The sequence below is a fragment of the Babylonia areolata genome, chromosome 11 (genome assembly GCF_041734735.1).
Source record: "Babylonia areolata isolate BAREFJ2019XMU chromosome 11, ASM4173473v1, whole genome shotgun sequence".
Taxonomy (NCBI): Eukaryota; Metazoa; Mollusca; class Gastropoda; order Neogastropoda; family Buccinidae; genus Babylonia; species Babylonia areolata.
In genome coordinates this window covers 43,387,576-43,409,210 of record NC_134886.1, presented here as the reverse complement: position 1 = coordinate 43,409,210, position 21,635 = coordinate 43,387,576, and the positions used below count along the sequence as shown (strand labels likewise).

General features: G+C 43.1%; 1 protein-coding gene across 14 annotated transcripts in view; it reads right to left on the bottom strand.

The window, feature by feature from the left end:
- Positions 1-21,635, bottom strand: part of LOC143287757 (basement membrane-specific heparan sulfate proteoglycan core protein-like) — a 310,798-nt gene that overhangs the window by 62,111 nt on the left and 227,052 nt on the right. For all 14 annotated transcript variants that reach the window (XM_076596017.1, XM_076596019.1, XM_076596022.1 and 11 more), the window contains 11 exons: positions 18,878-19,018; positions 16,447-16,638; positions 15,156-15,251; positions 14,825-14,908; positions 11,802-12,032; positions 11,280-11,396; positions 10,630-10,757; positions 8,807-8,893; positions 5,533-5,594; positions 4,689-4,967; positions 3,453-3,559 (listed from right to left, as the gene is read on the bottom strand). In XM_076596017.1, the coding sequence (XP_076452132.1) occupies positions 3,453-3,559; positions 4,689-4,967; positions 5,533-5,594; positions 8,807-8,893; positions 10,630-10,757; positions 11,280-11,396; positions 11,802-12,032; positions 14,825-14,908; positions 15,156-15,251; positions 16,447-16,638; positions 18,878-19,018 (1,524 nt within the window). The remainder of the gene's footprint in view (positions 1-3,452; positions 3,560-4,688; positions 4,968-5,532; positions 5,595-8,806; positions 8,894-10,629; positions 10,758-11,279; positions 11,397-11,801; positions 12,033-14,824; positions 14,909-15,155; positions 15,252-16,446; positions 16,639-18,877; positions 19,019-21,635) is intronic.

Genomic DNA, 21,635 nt, shown 5'->3' with positions numbered 1-21,635 from the left:
GCACTCAAGTGTGTGTGCGTGTGTTTGTGTGTGTGTGTGTGTGTGTGTGTGTGTGTGTGTGTGTGTGTGTGTGTGTGTGTGTGTGTGTGTGTGTGTGTGTGTGTGTGTGTGTGTGTGTGTGCGTGCGTGCCTGTGTGTGCATGTGCGTCTGCATGCACGCACACATGAATATGTGTGGGTACACTTTGTTTTGTACAGTGGTGTGCAAGGCCATGCTCTTTTGCAGTACTGTCCCTGTAGTCTGCACAGCAAAGTGACCCTGACTATCAGCAGCTGCTGACCGCACAGCACTGGTCAGGTGAGGTGTGGGACTGATTACACTTCTTTTCACAACGCCCACACAAGATTACACTCCTGCAAACAACACACACACGCGCATGCTCATGCATACGCACATGTGCAAACATGCGCGCATGCTCACTCAAACACGCACACCGCCCTGTTTGTGCACCCCTTCACCATCATAGGTAAGGTTTTTCAACGCTCAAAAACAAGCTGAGCACGGGGAAGAAGTTCTGTGGTCTGCATCACTGACACACAACTGAAAATCATGGGCTCCAACCCCATCAAAAGGAAACGTGGTTTTTGTTTTGTTTTTTTCCCTTTCCAGCTGCCTTCATGTCAGTGTTGAGAGAACTATGAGGAAAATTTGGACCATACAGTGTCATCCACTTCCTGGGTGTATCCTTCATAGAGCTTCTCAAATTTCTTAACCGACACTGCAGGTGTCTGCATCTCTCAGATGCCAGCATACACCAGGATTGTACAGAGTCTGCAGCCCTGTCCAAAGAGTGTCAGGTGTGTCTCCAAAGCAGCATTATCATCATCCTGATCCCATTCAAGCACAAAACAAAGAAAAACTGTCTCAGATTCTGGGTTTTGGATGGCACACTATGGGAGTATTGCCTCTGACAGGATCCAGAAGAAAGGGTCACAGAAAAATAAATTTTGTAAAAATCCACAGGTAACTCACTCCAAACAAGGCTTTGGTGCAGAAATGAAGAGGTGTGTAAACAAAACTGTTGCATACAAAAATAAACAGTAAACTGTGCATATAACAACAACAATATAACAAAAACATTGAACTGTGTATAGAACAAAAACAAACTGTTAACGGTATACGACAAAAACAAAGAAGTTAACTGAATATATACAGAACTGCAATGCACAAAAACAGTCACATGTGTACATACCAAAAACAGGTAACTGTGTATATAACACAGTTAACTGTGTATATAACAAAGACAAACAGTTAACTGTGTACAGAACAAAACCAAACAGTTAACTGTGTATATAACAAAACCAAACAGTTAACTGTGTATATAACAAAAGTGATGTGTACAAAAAAACAACAAGACAGACAGACAGTTAACTTCTCCACCTCACACAAGGGGTTAGGCCACACTCACTGAAACGAATAAATGAATATATACAAGAGTTCTAGTCAGTATACAGACTGCAAATGTTCTCTAGATGGAATGACATTGAGTTGTTGTTAGTGATGAGTGACTGATGACAGGTAACAGACCCACACAGGTGATAATGAAGAGCCTACCTCAGGCTGATGATGGTCACAAAGAAGAACAGCACATGAGATGACCAACACGCTTCTCTCCTTCCATTCTACTCTACTTCACCAACACATGCACGCTTAACATTTACATATAGAAAGCAAAAAAGGAAGAAAGAGAGAGAGGGTGACAGACAGACACAGAGATCGATAGAACATAGGGAGTCTTGAATATAATCCTGCCATGATAAACATGAAGAAAAAAAGAAAAGTCTTTTAATTGAAAATCTATTATTGTACATTAATAATGGAACGCACATGTGTATCTTACAAATATGGAATTATGCATATGTATGGACTGGATATTACAGCAACACTGCACATATGAATGAAACAAGTACCTCTGACGTAAACTTTGCATCATGGCTTTAAAAATTAAGCATAGAATTGCAGCATGGGATGTAATACTCCTTTAACAATGCTAAGGGATATATCTGCTCATCTGAACAGACATTAAAAATCTAAAAGTTGTCCATCGATTGAAAAGACACAGACAACAGATTTTGCATGGACTCCCGCCCCCATCCCACCACTCTATCTTCTCACACTTTCATCCTTTTATTTGCTCTCTCCACTTATACTTGCTAAATTCCCCACACCCCTTTCATTTTTTGACAGATGAAGAAAAGGCACACCTAATACTATACAGAGAGATATACCAGATAAAGAGAAAAACAGACAATCTGTGCTCCATGGATCTGCATGCAACTGAGACCTTGTTAAAACAATAAGGAATCATTTTAGCATTGCAGCTAATAATAGATAATGATGAACCAGCAATTCTATCCAGCTCAATCAACAGGGCAATAAGACAGCCCAGGCAGGGGACCCTGCCAGTCATCACAGGAGTCTTCAGGTGACGTGCAGAACACTGGAGGTGGCACCCTCCAGCCCACAACCTTGTCAGGTGATGCTGGTCAGGTGTTTTCACCAGGTGTGTCACAACACTGTAGCGTTTTCTCTACCTGCTTTTCTACATCTGTTTGTCTGTCTGTCCGTCACACTGACTGGATTAATCTCTATCCATCTTCAGGAATCAGTGAGAAAAGTGGGCTTTACTTTGGCACAAAGCAAGAAGTATTAAATCCCACGGGGTATTTTTCTGTCTTTCTTTACTTTTTCTACCATTTTTTCTTTCATTTCCTGCAATATTTGTCTCTTCATCATATGGTTCATGGTTGTATTTATGAGTTTGTGTCTTATGATCATTAACAATGTAGAACTGTTTAGAATTTGCAGACAGTTGTTTCTGGAAACAGATTTCTCAAACAATAAACACAGAAAACTCAACAGAAAGAATGAACAAACTCTAAAGCATAACAAAAACAGATCTGAGAATGTTTCAGGATGAAGAAAACAAGAGACAGTCAATAAAGAGATGGACAAGAAACTGTCTTGGACGACACCAAATCCCGCGACTGCAACTCAGTCGTGCATTGTTGTGTGTTGTCCTAATGGGCGCTGTGTTGCAAACAGACACTAAAGACAGTCACAGAGGTCCACAATCAAGTGTTTTCCCTCTGTAGGACAAGGACTGGATAATAAAAACAACAACAACACACAAGATATCAATAACCAATATGCTTATCTATTACCCTTGAGGATTGGATAAAAACAACAATACCACCACCACCATTATCAATTTGCTTATCTACTACCCTCATCAATAAAGAATTTATCGTGTCTTTTCAAAACAGTGCGTGTATATGGTCATATGTACATATGTGTGAATGTGTGAGTAGCGTGTATGTGCCTGAACAAACATGAAACAGCAGTTGCACATGACTACAGACTGTGCAGCATGGTTAATCTGTTGGCAGTGGTTGTGCTGCAGAACTCTAGTACGATGAGTCACAGGAACAACCAACCAGTCCATGCCTACCTCGGAGCTGTAGGAAACTGCCACACACACAAGGCGCACGGTAGCTCCAACGGTTGACACGATCTGTCGTGGTTCCTCGATCATCACACGGAGCTGCTGGCCTGGTCCTGGTAACGGGAACGATACAGGTCTTTCTTTAGATTACAACTGACCTACACACTCACACACACATACAGACACACACACACAGAGGCACACACACGCAAAGAGGCATGCACACACACATACACACAAACACAGAGGCATGCACGCACGCACACGCGCACACACACAGAGGCACACACACACACACGTGTATTACATATGCATTTCTTTCATATGAAACTACAATACACACTACATCAACTTATATTTATTCAACCAGGACTGTAGGATTCATGCACAATGCAGGCTGAAAGGAGTGAGGCCCGGACATAAAAGCACACATTCATTATAGATAACAATGAAAGCTTACATCACCGAAACTATGTGGTTCACATCACAGATACAACGTTAAAACCATCACAGACATAAACACTCAATGAGTTTTAAAATGAATACTGGTGAAAGTGCTCAGCACTGAAAGGAGACAATAGCGCTGAAATAAGCCTGGGGGTGGGGGTGGGGGGGTGGCTTAGTACTGCATCAGCCACAAAAAAAACACAAACCCCAAAATCAGGCCAACAGAGCAAACCTGCCAGCAATAACATGCACCATTCTGACAAGGTCCGTATATGATGCCAAGAGAGAAGCAAATTCCTGACTTTGAACTTCCTTCCGTGTAGTGACCACAGTCACACACTGATTATTCTGTCACTGTAACTGTACTGTATTGCATTACATTTTGTCACAACCTATTTCTCTGTGTGAAACTCAAGCTGCTCTCCTCAGGGACAGCGTATCACTACAGTGCAGTACCACTCTTTTTTCCTTTTCTTTTTACTGCCTGCAAGTGTATTTGTTTTCTTATCAAAGTGGATCTTGCCTGAATTTTGCCTGACACAACCCTTTTGTTACTGTAGGTTCTTTTCATGTGCAAAGAACATGCTACACAAGGGACTTCAGTTCATTATCTGATACGAAAGACAAGCATCCAGACCAATAATGAAGGTCTAATGGAGGGAGGGGGAGAAAGTACTGGCGAGAGTGACAATCTTTTTTTCATAACCTGGATCTATCACCTAACGGACAACAAAGTAAAGTGTATACCACACACAGCACAAACGTTTCACCAAAGAAAAATCAACATTGACTTACGTTCCACGTTGAGTTCAGCGATACCCCGGCTGTTACCGTAGGCGTTGGTGGCTGTACACACGTAGCGGCCGGCGTCATTGTAGTCAATTCCGTTGATGACCAGTTCGTAGTTCGGACCGATGCCAGTGCTGTGACGACTGCTGAAGGGGCGACCGTCCAAACGGCTCCACACCACGTTGAAAGGACCTCGCCCTCCCACCCTGCACTGGAAGCGAACTCGGGATCCCACAGGTTCTTGTAGGGTGATAGGGGAGACGACCACGGTTGGTCGGCGGTCCACTGAAAGCAGACAACTGGAATAAGAACACCTGAGCAGCGGTTCCAGTCTGAAATGAATTTTCATGTCATGTGACAGGTTATGATGTTTAAATATATTTCATACATCTACCTGCACCACTTCCATGTTCTGTTCTCACTGGTCCATGGATCCATAAGAATGTGCCTACTGTGAGACCAGTCAGTGTATGAAGACCGTACTGCCAATGACACAATAAAATTTGGATTTCTCTGTGAAAATGGTTCAAAACCTCTCTGTGCCTGATATGATTCCACAGAGATACATGTGTGATATGAATCCAAAGAGATAGAGCTGAACAGTGTGTAACAAAGTGTGTGTATGTGCGTATGTGTGCGCGCAACTCATGTATGAATGTATGCATGTCCGTGTGTGTCGGTCTTTCTCAGAAGTCATGCGCACACACACACACACACACAAATACAAACACACACATGCTCATACAAACACACACACACACATACACAAACACATGACACACACAAACCAGCAAAGTATGAACCGATAGAGCGCTGACCAAAGGCCACAGGGGCACTGACTATCACTCACCATCATCACGAGTGCAGCGACCGCCTGGCTCCCTGGGGTTGCCGACATAGCCTCGGGCACACCTGGTCCACACAGCATCACCTTTCAGCAACACACACCTCTCCATCCATCCACCTTCGCTACCTGTCACTACTTCTACCTGTCAGTCCACCTGCCCTGTCTGTTAGTAAACCTGTCAGTCCAGCTACTCTACCAGTCAGTCCCCCAGCTCTACCTGTAAGTCCATCTCCCCCACCTGTCAGTCCACCTTCCCTACCTGTCAGTCCACCTTCCCTACCTGTCAGTCCACCTTCCCTACCTGTCAGTCCATCTCCCCCACCTGTCAGTCCACCTTCCCTACCTGTCAGTCCATCTTCCCTACCTGTCAGTCCACCTTCCCTACCTGTCAGTCCATCTTCCCTACCTGTCAGTCCACCTTCCCTACCTGTCAGTCTACCAGCACTACCCCTCAGTCCACCTTCCCTACCTGTCAGTCCACCAGCACTACTCCTCAGTCCTCCTTCTCTACATCAGTCCACCTGCACGACCTGTCACCTGCACTACCTGTCAGTCCACCTTCCCTACCTGTCAGTCCACCTTCCCTACCTGTCAGTCCACCTTCCCTACATGTCAGTCCACCTTCCCTACCTGTCAGTCCACCTTCTCTACATGTCAGTCCACCAGCACTACACCTCAGTCCACCTTCCCTACCTGTCAGTCCACCTTCCCTACCTGTCAGTCCACCTTCTCTACATGTCAGTCCACCAGCACTACACCTCAGTCCACCTGCACTACCTGTCAGTCCACCTGCACTACCTGTCAGGCCACCTTCTCTACATGTCAGTCCACCAGCACTACCCCTCAGTCCACCTTCTCTGCCTGTCAGTCCACCTGCACTACCTGTCAGTCCACCTTCTCTACATGTCAGTCCACCAGCACTACCCCTCAGTCCACCTTCTCTGCCTGTCAGTCCACCTTCCCTACCTGTCAGTCCACCTTCCCTACCTGTCAGTCCACCTTCCCTACCTGTCAGTCCACCAGCACTACTCCTCAGTCCTCCTTCTCTACATCAGTCCACCTGCACTACCTGTCAGTCCATCTCCCCCACCTGTCAGTCCACCTTCCCTACCTGTCAGTCCACCTTCCCTACCTGTCAGTCCACCAGCACTACCCCTCAGTCCACCTTCCCTACCTGTCAGTCTACCTTCCCTACCCCTCAGTCCACCTTCTCTACATGTCAGTCCACCTTCCCTACCTGTCAGTCCACCTTCCCTACCCCTCAGTCCACCTTCTCTACCCCTCAGTCCACCTTCCCTACCCCTCAGTCCACCTTCTCTACCCCTCAGTCCACCTTCTCTACATGTCAGTCCACCTTCCCTACCTGTCAGTCCACCTTCCCTACCTGTCAGTCCACCTTCCCTACCTGTCAGTCCACCTTCCCTACCTGTCAGTCCACCTTCCCTACCTGTCAGTCCACCTTCCCTACCTGTCAGTCCACCTTCCCTACCTGTCAGTCCACCTTCCCTACCTGTCAGTCCACCAGCACTACCCCTCAGTCCACCTTCCCTACCTGTCAGTCCACCTTCCCTGTCAGTCCACCTTCCCTACCTGTCAGTCCACCTTCTCTACCTGTCGGTCTACCTTTTCTACCTGCCAGTCCACAGATAAAAAAGAAACCCTCCCAAAAACCAAAAGCAACCATAAAAATATAAAACACCATCCTTTGTAGAAAAAACAATAACAAAACGAAACTGACAGCAGTCCCAAAACAGAAAGAACACTCAGGGAATTAAAAAAACAAACAAAAACTAACCACACTTCCAGCCATCATATCTAACAGAACAGAAAACAACCACACTTCCAGCCATCATATCTAACAGAACAGAAAACAACCACACTTCCAGCCATCATATCTAACAGAACAGAAAACAACCACACTTCCAGCCATCATATCTAACAGAACAGAAAACAACCACACTTCCAGCCATCATATCTAACAGAACAGAAAACAACCACACACAAACTACAGTCATCACACACACACGCACACACATGCTCACAAACACATACATATGCGCACACTCACACACTTTATACGCACACACACTCACACACTTTATACACACACACACTCACACACTTTATACACACACACACGCACACACATGCTCACAAACACATACATATGCGCACACTCACACACTTTATACACACACACACTCACACACTTTATACACACACACACGCACACACATGCTCACAAACACATACATATGCGCACACTCACACACTTTATACACACACACACTCACACACTTTATACACACACACACGCACACACATGCTCACAAACACATACATATGCGCACACTCACACACTTTATACACACACACACTCACACACTTTATACACACACACACGCACACACATGCTCACAAACACATACATATGCGCACACTCACACACTTTATACACACACACACTCACACACTTTATACACACACACACGCACACACATGCTCACAAACACATACATATGCGCACACTCACACACTTTATACACACACACACTCACACACTTTATACACACACACACTCACACACTTTATACACACACACACGCACACACATGCTCACAAACACATACATATGCGCACACTCACACACTTTATACACACACACACTCACACACTTTATACACACACACACGCACACACATGCTCACAAACACATACATATGCGCACACTCACACACTTTATACACACACACACTCACACACTTTATACACACACACACGCACACACATGCTCACAAACACATACATATGCGCACACTCACACACTTTATACACACACACACTCACACACTTTATACACACACACACTCACACACTTTATACACACACACACGCACACACATGCTCACAAACACATACATATGCGCACACTCACACACTTTATACACACACACACTCACACACTTTATACACACACACACGCACACACATGCTCACAAACACATACATATGCGCACACTCACACACTTTATACACACACACACTCACACACTTTATGCACACACACACGCACACACATGCTCACAAACACATACATATGCGCACACTCACACACTTTATACACACACACACGCACACACATGCTCACAAACACATACATATGCGCACACTCACACACTTTATACGCACACACACACACAGATCAAGACAGCAGTCAGACAACAGAAGAGACACAGAAGGAGTGAAAAAGATAGAACACCGCCTGCTTGTCACTCACGTTCCACAGTCACGCCCCTGGTAACCAGGTGGGCACTGGTCACAGGTAACGTTCTGGTCTCGGTCCAGGTAGCAGGTGGGAGAGAACCTGTTCACAGAACACACCTCACTCATACACTTTCTTTCTTTGACATTCTCTGTTTTTCTTTTCGTATTATCCCAGATGGAAGATTAAACTCTTAAAAATTGAAACTGGTGGGCAACGGGTGGATATTTTTACCAATCTCCCAGGTCAACATATGTGCAGACCTGCTTGTGCTGAACTCCCTTCGTGTGTATATGCAAGCAAGAAGATCAAATATGCACGTCAAAGATCCTGTAATCCAGTCAGCATTCAGTGGGTTATGGAAACAAGAACATACCCAGCATGCACACGTCTAAAAATGGAAAATGGCTGCCTACATGGCATGCTAAAAACAGTCATACACATAAAAGCCCACTCATGTACATACAAGTGAACATGAAAGTTCTAGCCCACGAACGAAGAAGAAGGAGAAACAAAATACAATGACCAAAGATTTTAGTGTATACCCCACCCCCCCCCTTCCCACCCACCCATCTCTCTTCCCACTATCTCCGATACTGTCCACAATAACAAAATCTTAGTTGGTTCTACACCCTTCCAACTGTACTGCTGATAAACCCTGTTATGTCATTCATGACATCCATTGTTTAATGTGTTGTTGCATTGTGTTGCATTGTGTTGCATTGTATTGTATTGTATTGTATTGTATTGTATTGTATTGTCGTAACAGATCGCTGTCACCAAATTCGAGCTGCTCTCCCCAAGGAGAGTGTACATGTTACATATGATAGTCATTTTTACCTTGTCAAAAGGCATGGGCATTTGAATGAGCTGACTGCTATTCCAGAATTTCAAAATTCAGAATGGGCCTACTTTAAAAGTAAAAGGAATTACTTTACCCATGGGTAAAGGTATGCATCCAGAAAAAAAAAAAAATCAAAGCACTTTTTACAGCTTAACAGTGTTTGCTTGAAGCACACATGCATGTGATTGAACACACTCACATGCACACACATTGCTTGCAACCAGCACACATTTACGCACACTGAATGTTCACTGAATATTCAAAAACAAGTCTGATGTTTCACAAACCCAAGACACCTGAGCAACCACCAAGTATTTCAGTAATACACAGAAATCAAATCAAATCAAATTATGGTACTTAGAGCCTCACTGAGCACTACGGCTATCTCACAGCTATCACCATGTCAGCATCTACTTCCAGTCAAGGATAAAAATGTGCAATAAAAAACAGTAAGGCACAGAGAAGGAAGAGGAATGACGATGACATGGGAGAGACACAGGTTTGAGCCCCAACAGAGGAGGAAGAGGAATGACGATGACATGGGAGAGACACAGGTTTGAGCCCCAACAGAGGAGGAAGAGGAATGACGATGACATGGGAGAGACACAGGTTTGAGCCCCAACAGAGGAGGAAGACATGGGAGAGACACAGGTTTGAGCCCCAACAGAGGAGGAAGAGGAATGACGATGACATGGGAGAGACACAGGTTTGAGCCCCAACAGAGAAGGAAGAGGAATGACGATGACATGGGAGAGACACAGGTTTGAGCCCCAACAGAGGAGGAATTGTTCAGCCCATGGCTGGCTCCTACCTGCAGCTGAGCGGCTACAATGGGCAGTTGAAGGTCATCCACTCCATGGATGCGTCTTTGGGAGCTGTGTGTGGGAGGGTAACACCACTGAAACGTGCTCATAATGGGACAGCAGAAGGAAAAAACAGAAGGGAAAGGGCAGAAAGAGAGTACCCAGTCACGAGAACAACGGGACACACTCACTGGTTGCCGGGGAAGGTCAGTGGACACGGGCAAGGTCGGCAGTCATTGGGTGTGCCAGCAGAGGGGTCACCGTAGTAACCAGGTGCACAATTCTCACACCTGTCGCCCACTGTGTTGTGTTGGCAGTCCTGAAAGACAGGTGATACGGTCATCCACTGCCAAGGAGTAGTTGACATTGATGCTTACAATATAGCACCTGTCTTCAGTCTGAGATCAATGTCTAAGTGCTTTACACACAGTCATTTCCGCAACAGGCTGTCTACCTGGTTAGAGCTGACTGAGAACTGCCTATTAGGTTCTCGTCATTCATTTCTTGTGTCATTCCGTAAGGCTTCAGTCATGCGCACACACACACACACACACACACACACACACACACTCACACCACACTACATGCCAACACATAGACATCCACGCAAGATTTGAACAAACGTGTCTTCAGACAAGATTTGAACAAACGTTTCTTCAGACAAGATTTGAACAAACGTGTCTTCAGACAAGATTTAAACTGAGACTTTGTTTCAGCATGACAAATTCGTCAGTGAACTTTCAGATGACAGGACCGAGGTAGGAGAAGGGTCACAGTTATTTCTTTTTAACAATGTGGGATACAGAGAACATTGGAGTCAGCAGATGATGATCTTACTTACCATACAGCGGCCGCTGACAGGGTCACAGGAGTTGGCATGGCCGTTACAGTTACAGCGGGTACAGCGGCCTAGGGCAGTGCTGGAGTCTGGCACACGCAGGTAGCCAGGTGCACAGGACTGCAGAAAGGAAACCCACAATGAAAAAAGGTGTACATAACGGTAAAAAAAAAGAAAGAAAAAAAGTTAAAACATTAAATGTCCCAAATAGCCTTCTATGGCGTAACTTCAGTACCTGCTAAGAGGAGAGTCAGGTGTTTTTTCCTTTTTGGGGGGGGTGGGATGAGGGGGGACATAGGGGGTTGGGGGGGAGTCGAGTTGGGAGAAGGAAGTGGTTCAAGGCACGTACTAGGCTAAGAGTATAGTCTAGGTATGTTTGATTTGTTGGGTGTGGGACTGGGCTAAAAAAAAAAAAGAGGAGAGCCCAAATTTGCTATGGGGGTGGGGGAGTGAAAGGGGGAAGGATTAAGAGGAACACTTCAGGTACCCCCTGTGAGGGGAGTGTGAGGGGGCCAACAACAGTACCTGGCAGGACAGGCCTGTGTAGCCCTCTGGGCAGCGACAGCTCTCCACCTCGGGGGTGCGTCGGAGGCCGGTGATCCTAGGCACGGCGATCTCCATTTCCAGGTTGCGGAGAGAGATGGAGCTCATGATGCTGTTGTAGGTGGCCCTGATCAGGATGGCGTCGATGTCAGCCAACATCGTCAGGAAGGCTTCCCGTGTTGGCTGTGAGCCGTCCAGCATGCGGAAGCTTGACTGGAACCGCAAGCAACGATGATAGTTAAGCTTGAGTTATATTCCCTGTTTGGTTGAATATACTGTACCATAGTTATATTCCCTGTTTGGTTGAATATACTGTACCATAGTTATATTCCCTGTTTGGTTGAATATACTGTACCATAGTTATATTCCCTGTTTGGTTGAATATACTGTACCATAGTTATATTCCCTGTTTGGCTGAATATACTGTACCATAGTTATATTCCCTGTTTGGTTGAATATACTGTACCATAGTTATATTCCCTGTTTGGTTGAATATACCGTACCATAGTTATATTCCCTGTTTGATTGAATATACTGTACCATAGTTATATTCCCTGTTTGGTTGAATATACTGTACCATAGTTATATTTTCTGTTTGGTTGAATATACTGTACCATAGTCATATTCCCTGTTTGGTTGAATATACTGTATCATAGTTATATTCCCTGTTTGGTTGAATATACTGTACCATAGTTATATTCCCTGTTTGGTTGAATATACTCTACCATAGTTATATTCCCTGTTTGGTTGAATATACTGTACCATAGTTATATTCCCTGTTTGGTTGAATATACTCTACCATAGTTATATTCCCTGTTTGGTTGAATATACTGTACCATAGTTATATTCCCTGTTTGGTTGAATATACCGTACCATAGTTATATTCCCTGTTTGGCTGAATATACTGTACCATAGTTATATTCCCTGTTTGGTTGAATATACTGTATCATAGTTATAATCCCTGTTTGGTTGAATATACTGTACCATAGTTATATTCCCTGTTTGATTGAATATACTGTACCATAGTTATATTCCCTGTTTGGTTGAATATACTGTACCATAGTTATATTTTCTGTTTGGTTGAATATACTGTACCATAGTTATATTCCCTGTTTGGTTGAATATACTGTACCATAGTTATATCCCCTGTTTGGTTGAATATACTGTACCACAGTTATATTCCCTGTTTGGTTGAATATACTGTACCATAGTTATATTCCGTTTGGCTGAATATACTGTACCATAGTTATATTCCCTGTTTGGTTGAATATACTGTATCATAGTTATAATCCCTGTTTGGTTGAATATACTGTACTATAGTTATATTCCCTGTTTGGTTGAATATACTGTACCATAGTTATATTCCCTGTTTGGTTGAATATACTGTACCATAGTTATATTCCCTGTTTGGTTGAATATACCGTACCATAGTTATATTCCCTGTTTGGTTGAATATACTGTACCATCGTTATATTCCTGTTTGGTTGAATATACTGTACCATAGTTATATTCCCTGTTTGGTTGAATATACTGTACCATAGTTATATTCCCTGTTTGGTTGAATATACTGTACCATAGTTATATTCCCTGTTTGGTTGAATATACCGTACCATAGTTATATTCCCTGTTTGGTTGAATATACTGTACCAATGATAATGGTAAGTTTGAGTTGTATTCCCTGTTTGATTGAATGTACTGTACCATAGTAATATTTAATATACTTTATTCCCTGTTTGGTTGAATACACTGTACCAATGACAATGGTAAGTAATGGTAAGTTTGCATCATATTCCGTTTGTTAAATACACTGTACCAATGACAATGGTAAGTAATGGTAAGTTTGCGTCATATTCCGTTTGTTAAATATACTGTACCAATGACAATGGTAAGTTTGAGCAATATTCCCTTATTTGGTTGAATATGACGGGCGCAACAGCCGAGTGGTTAAAGCACTGGACTTTCAATCTGAGGGTCCTGGGTTTGAATCTTGGTAACGGTGCATGGTGTGTAAAGGGTGGAGATTTTTCTGATCTCCCAGGTCAACATCTGTGCAGACCTGCTTGTGCCTGCACCCCCAAACGTGCAGAAGATCAAATATGCACGTTAAAGATCCTGTAATCCAAGTGAGCGTTCAGTGGGTTATGGAAACATGAACATACCCAGCATGCACACCCCCGAAAACAGTATGGCTGCCCAGAAGAAGAAGGTTGCATATACTGTACCATGTCAAACTGATGCAAACTAGGCATGTCAGTTTGCTCTGTGTTGTCCAGATTTTGTGGTGAACCCAGTGTTAAGATGCCTCTCTGCCAAACCCGTCGTCTGCTCAGCCAATCAGTGCCATTCCCAGCCTTAAGTGTGAATCACTCCTAGGCATGTTAGCTAGTTGCTCAGGGATTTTGTGTGTATGTGTGTGTGTGTGTGTGTGTGTGCGCACGTGTGCAAGGTGTGATTCGTGGCATTCTGTCGCTGCATGATTAGCAGAAGAGAAGCTGCAAGACTATATTTCTTTTCATTTGATTTTTTTTCTTACCTAGGTGATCCCTTATTTGGAGTAAAATTCATGTCCTCTCTCTCTCTCTCTCACACACACATGGACACTCACACACACACAATCTCATTTCTATCTGACATACACTTTACTAAATATGCACTTTAGAGAATGTAAATTCTCAGTCCTTTACTCTCTCTCTCTCTCTCTCTCACAGACATCAGTACACAACTCAAGCAATTTTCTCTCTCTCTCTCTCTCACAGACATCAGTACACAACTCAAGCAATTTGCTCTCTCTCTCTCTCTCTCTCTCACAGACATCAGTACACAACTCAAGCAATTTGCTCTCTCTCTCTCTCTCTCTCACAGACATCAGTACACAACTCAAGCAATTTGCTCTCTCTCTCTCTCACAGACATCAGTACACAACTCAAGCAATTTGCTCTCTCTCTCTCTCTCTCTCTCTATCTCTCTCAGTGTAATGGACAATACCATTTGCCAGTTCATCATACCTCTCTCAGTAAGATCTCATAGTCCTGTGTTTCCTGTGCTTTCAGCCCGGGGTTGAACAGCAGATACATTCGCTGATCATTGCTCTGGAACATCAAGTTAAAAAAACGTTTTTCACAAAACAGAAAGCAAAAGAAATGTCATCAAATCTTTGGAAAAGGAAAAAAGAGGACACCTTCAAAACACTGTGAAAAACTCACAAATGTTTTCAAGGACAAAGACAACTAAAAGAACAATATAATTACCACCAACAGAGAAAATGTTGGTGAACAGGCACACAAAAATGTTTGAACAATTTCACAGATGATGACAATATCGCAAGGTCTCACTCACGATGATTTCCATGTCCACATCCATTCTGCTCTGGCCGGCATCAAACGCTGTGGTGTAGGTGAGTGTGAAGCGAAGGTATCCTCCATAGGCTGACACCTGTAAAACACACCACACGTAACTCTGTTACTCTTTGACGGGTTGTGGGGGTGGGGGTGGGGGTGGGCGAGTGGGATGAGTGGTGGGGGTGGGAGTGGGGCAGAAGATGGTAGTGGGGAAGTAGTGGTCAGATAAACCACCTCATATACAACATAACACATTTTTGTTAATCCACTTCCCTCATTATGTTGGTTACTGAGATAACAAAGCTATTCTGATCCTGATTCTGAACTGACCCAAGATCTCACCACCCCTCATCTCTCAAGCGTGTTGTATCAGTGTGTATGTGTGTGTGCAACTGAAACCTGATTGAATGACACAGGAAATGAATGATAAGTAGTCAAACGGCAGCTATCAGTTGGCCCTACACAGGTAGGCTGCCTGCTGTGGAAATGACTCCATGTTTGTAAAGCACATAGAGCTTAGCCTCCGACCAAGATAGGCCCTGTATAGGCACAGTACATTTATACTGGCAGTTTGTTTTAATTAGCCATAAGCTTTCTTTTTCGGTGATGTAGAAGTGGTATACCCATTGTTCCATGTTATGATACTATAATGCTATCATCTGCTTTTGTCTTGTCTCTGTTGTCGTTATTGTAACAGATAATGTAACTGATGCTATTGCTGTGTTATACCTGCTTTCATTGTTATTATCTTATTATAATCATCATTTATATTACTGCTATTACAAGTCTCGTAATTATTGAAATCATCACCACTGCTAATATCACTATTGTCAACATGGATTACCCCTGAAATGGCTGCCTACATGGTGGGGCAAAAACGGTCATACAAGTTAAAGCCCACTCACGTACATACGAGTGAACGTGGGAGTTGCAGCCCATGAACGAAGAAGAAAAAAAGAGAGTCAAAATTGATTAACTGAATGATTAGTCAAGTAGTTAGTTAATTTTTTGTTTTATATAATTACATTATCATTGTTGTTATTGCTGTTATTATTATAATTATTATTTAATAATTATAATTATTATCATTACTATATATATATATATTTAAAAAAAAATCTTTCTATCTGTTCTTTTTTTCTTCTAATACTCATTTGATGCTACTGTTTGCTGTATATTGTATACAAGTCTTTGGGAAAAAAAAGTAAAAGAAAAAAAGATAGACGCTATATATATATATATATCTAAGCATTCATATATCATCATCATCATCATCATCAAGTGCTGACCTTGTCCCCTCTGAACTTGGCAGGCAGTTGGATGAACAGGGACTCCCGCTCACGCTGGATGCCCTCAAAGTTGTTGAAGGAGATCTCATTCCGTGAGGCGTCCAGCACAAAGCCGTCTGTGATCGTGCGGCTCATTCGTCGGTTGGTCAGTGAGAAGGTGTGACTTCCGTCTGGGTTGAACTGAGGCCGCAGCTGTACAGAGAGATAGAGTCTGGGTGTCCTTGAAGCATGCGTACCTCAACTCTTCTTTACGGAGTCATTCTGCATAGATTAATTTATCATGAAATGATGAAAAAGCAAAATCTATGCATGTATAATTCATTCTGCACAGATTACTTTATTGCACAATGATATAGAAGTAAAATCTATTTGTGTCCATATAAGTTATTCTGCCTTGATTACTTTATCACACAATAGTATCTATGCAAAATTTACATCCATTTCAGTCATTCTGCATAGATCACTTTATTATACAATGATATATAAGTAAAACTGAAGTCCGTATGTCATTCTGCATATATTACGTTATCACACAACAATTTAGAAGAAAAGAAAGTCCATGTAAGTAAAATCAGAGTCCAATTTCAGTACAAACCTTCATGCACAAAGGTTTAAAAAAACAAGTTTTTACATATCATTAACATATGTTCAATCGTACATTTGTTAAAACTCTAAGCTGGAATGAACATCCATAGCCATGGAACTGCAGGAAACAATGTTGTTGATACTTCTGAATGAAAAAAATTCCTTGTATCATGTGTGCATACAATTTGGTGAAATACATCATCCTTTATCTGAATTCCGATGAAGTTGTAACCAGTAATCATTCCTCAGAACTTGAACCATCTTCATGGTGGGAAGGTGGCAAAATGATTAAGACACGAATCTACTGACACAGTGTCTGCATGGTGGGAAGGTGGCAGAATGATTAAGGCAGGAATCTACTGACACAGTGTCTGCATGGTGGGAAGGTGGCAGAATGATTAAGGCAGGAATCTACTGATACAGTGTCTGCATAGGGGGAAGGTGGCAGAATGATTAAGACAGGAATTTACTGATACAGTGTCTGCATGGTGGGAAGGTGGCAGAATGATTAAGGCAGGAATCTACTGATACAGTGTCTGCATGGTGGGAAGGTGGCAGAATGATTAAGACAGGAATCTACTGACACAGTGTCTGCATGGTGGGAAGGTGGCAGAATGATTAAGGCAGGAATCTACTGATACAGTGTCTGCATAGGGGGAAGGTGGCAGAATGATTAAGACAGGAATCTACTGACACAGTGTCTGCATGGTGGGAAGGTGGCAGAATGATTAAGACAGGAATTTACTGACACAGTGTCTGCATGGTGGGAAGGTGGCAGAATGATTAAGACACGAATCTACTGACACAGTGTCTGCATGGTGGGAAGGTGGCAGAATGATTAAGACAGGAATCTACTGACACAGTGTCTGTATGGTGGGAAGGTGGCAGAATGATTAAGACAGGAATCTACTGATACAGTGTCTGCATGGTGGGAAGGTGGCAGAATGATTAAGACAGGAATCTACTGACACAGTGTCTGCATGGTGGGAAGGTGGCAGAATGATTAAGACAGGAATCTACTGACACAGTGTCTGTATGGTGGGAAGGTGGCAGAATGATTAAGACAGGAATCTACTGATACAGTGTCTGCATGGTGGGAAGGTGGCAGAATGATTAAGGCAGGAATCTACTGACACAGTGTCTGCATAGGGGGAAGGTGGCAGAATGATTAAGACAGGAATTTACTGACACATTGTCTGCGTAGGGGGAAGGTGGCAGAATGATTAAGACAGGAATTTAGTGATACAGTGTCTGCATGGTGGGAAGGTGGCAGAATGATTAAGGCAGGAATCTACTGATACAGTGTCTGCATGGTGGGAAGGTGGCAGAATGATTAAGACAGGAATCTACTGACACAGTGTCTGCGTAGGGGGAAGGTGGCAGAATGATTAAGACAGGAATCTACTGATACAGTGTCTGCATGGTGGGAAGGTGGCAGAATGATTAAGACAGGAATCTACTGACACAGTGTCTGTCAAAGTCTGGGTTCCAATCCCGGTCTTGCCCTTTCTCCCAAGTCTGACTGAACAATCAAACTGAGCATCCAGTCATTGGGATGAGATGATAAACAGTGGTCCCATGTTCAGCATGCACTTTGGGTCACTGAAATAGAACCCATGACAACATCAGCGTTGTCCTGACAAATTTAGGTGGAAGAAATCCACTCTCATAGGTACACAAATAAGTATGCATGCACTCAAGGCCTGATCAAGCTCTTTTCAGTTATGATGCTAGTCAGGCATCTGCCTGGCAGAGGTGGCGCAACGTGTACAGATTTGTCCGAACGCAGTTACACCTCCCTCCTGGAGAAATTGAAACTGGAACAGAAACTCCTCCATGTTCATACCACTTGTCGACTGTAGGAGGAGCTGGAGCAGTCGTTGGTGATGCCCATACAGAAGCAGGCCAGACAGCCCTGCTGGTTGGACTCCTCCATGTTGAAGTAGCCATCCCGACACGAGCCACACCGCCGTCCCTGTACGTAGGCCTGCACACAGCACGCACTGTCTGTCGACAACACTGCTGTACCAATGGGTGCAATAGCCGAATGGTTAAAGCCTTGGACTTTCAATCTGAGGATTACAGGTTCGAATCTCAGCAATGGTGCCTGGTGGGTAAAGTAAAGGGTGGAGATTTTTCCACCAATCTCCCAGGTCAACATATGTGCAGACAGATCTGCTTGTGCCGAAACCCCCTTTTGTGTGTATACGCAAGCAGAAGATCAAATACGCACATTAAAGATCCTAAAGATATTTAGGATGAATGTGCAATATGCAGGATGAATTGATCATATTTTAAATAAATTTATGTTAATAATTATGATGTAATAATTATTAACTGCAATGTCTTTAAAGTGAATATGTAAAATGCTTTTATTTGAAAACATATGTTTATAACTCCTCTTTAATCAAGTAATCTCTCTCTCTCTCTCTGTGTGTGTGTGTGTGTGTGTGTGTGTGTGTGAGAGTGTGTGCTGATTATCTGGTTGTGTTTTGCAATTTATCATTGTGTGTTCATGTTAACAGAATATACTCTGCAATGCCATTTTTTTCAAGGTGTGTGGATCATCAGGTGACCAGGTTGTAAATGGGGAAGAAGCATGCATGTACACTTCCCTTTATGTCAGTATCTTTGAAAATACACTATCATTCCTGTCACAGCATGAACAGCACAGCAAACACACCATCATACACATCATAACATGAACAGGACAACAAACACATACATATACATGTCAGAATATGAACAGCACAGCAAACACACCATCATACACATCACAACATGATCAGAGCAGCAAAAACATGACCAATACATATCACAACATGAACAGAGCAGCAAACACACCATCATAACATGAACAGAGCAGCAAACACACCACCATACAGATCAGAACATGAACAGCACAGCAAAAACACCATCATAACATGAACAGCACAGCAAACACACCATGATAACATGAACAGCACAGCAAACACACCATGATAACATGAACAGCACAGCAAACACACCATCATAACATGAACAGCACAGCAAACACACCACCATAGACATCATAACATGAACAGGGCAGAATACACACCATCATACACATCACAACACGAACAGGAGAGAATACACACTATCATACACATCACAACATGGAGAGCACAGCAAACACTCCATTATACACATCACAACATGAACAGGACAACAAACACACCACCATACACATCACAACATGAACAGAACAACAAACACACCATCATACACATCATGACATGAACAGGACAACTACGTAACACAAACAGCACAGCAAACACACCACTGTACACATCACAACATCGTACACATCACAACATGAACAGGACAGCAAACACACCATCAAACACATTACAACATGAACAGGACAGCAAACACACCATCAAACACATCACAACATCGTACACATCACAACATCATACACATCACAACATGAACAGGACAGCTAACACACCATCAAACACATCACACCATCAAACACATCACAACATGAACAGGACAGCAAACACACCATCAAACACATCACAACATGAACAGGACAGCAAACACACCATCAAACACATGACAACATGAACAGGACAGCAAACACTCCATCACACACATCACAACATGAACAGGACAGCAAACACACCATCAAACACATCACAACATGAACAGGACAGCAAACACACCATCAAACACATCACAACATGAACAGGACAGCTAACACTCCATCATACACATCACAACATGAACAGGACAGCAAACACACCATCAAACACATCACAACATTGTACACATCACAACACCATACACATCACAACATGAACAGGACATCTAACACTCCATCACACACATCACAACATCGTACACATCACAACACCATACACATCACAACATGAACAGGACAGCAAACACACCATCAAACACATCACAACATGAACAGGACAGCAAACACACCATCAAACACATCACAACATGAACAGGACAGCTAACACACCATCAAACACATCACACCATCAAACACATCACACCATCATACACATTACAACTCACAACACCATACACATCACAACATGAACAGGACATCTAACACTCCATCACACACATCACAACATCGTACACATCACAACACCATACACATCACAACATGAACAGGACAGCAAACACACCATCAAACACATCACAACATGAACAGGACAGCAAACACACCATCAAACACATCACAACATCGTACACATCACAACACCATACACATCACAACATGAACAGGACATCTAACACACCATCAAACACATCACACCATCAAACACATCACACCATCATACACATTACAACATGAACAGGACAGCAAACACACCATCAAACACATCACAACATGAACAGGACAGCTAACACACCACCATACACATCACAACATGAACAGGACAGCTAACACACCATCAAACACATCACAACATGAACAGGACATCTAACACTCCATCATACACATCACAACATGAACAGGACAGCTAACACTCCATCATACACATCACAACATCGTACACATCACAACATCATACACATCACAACATGAACAGGACATCTAACACTCCATCACAACATGA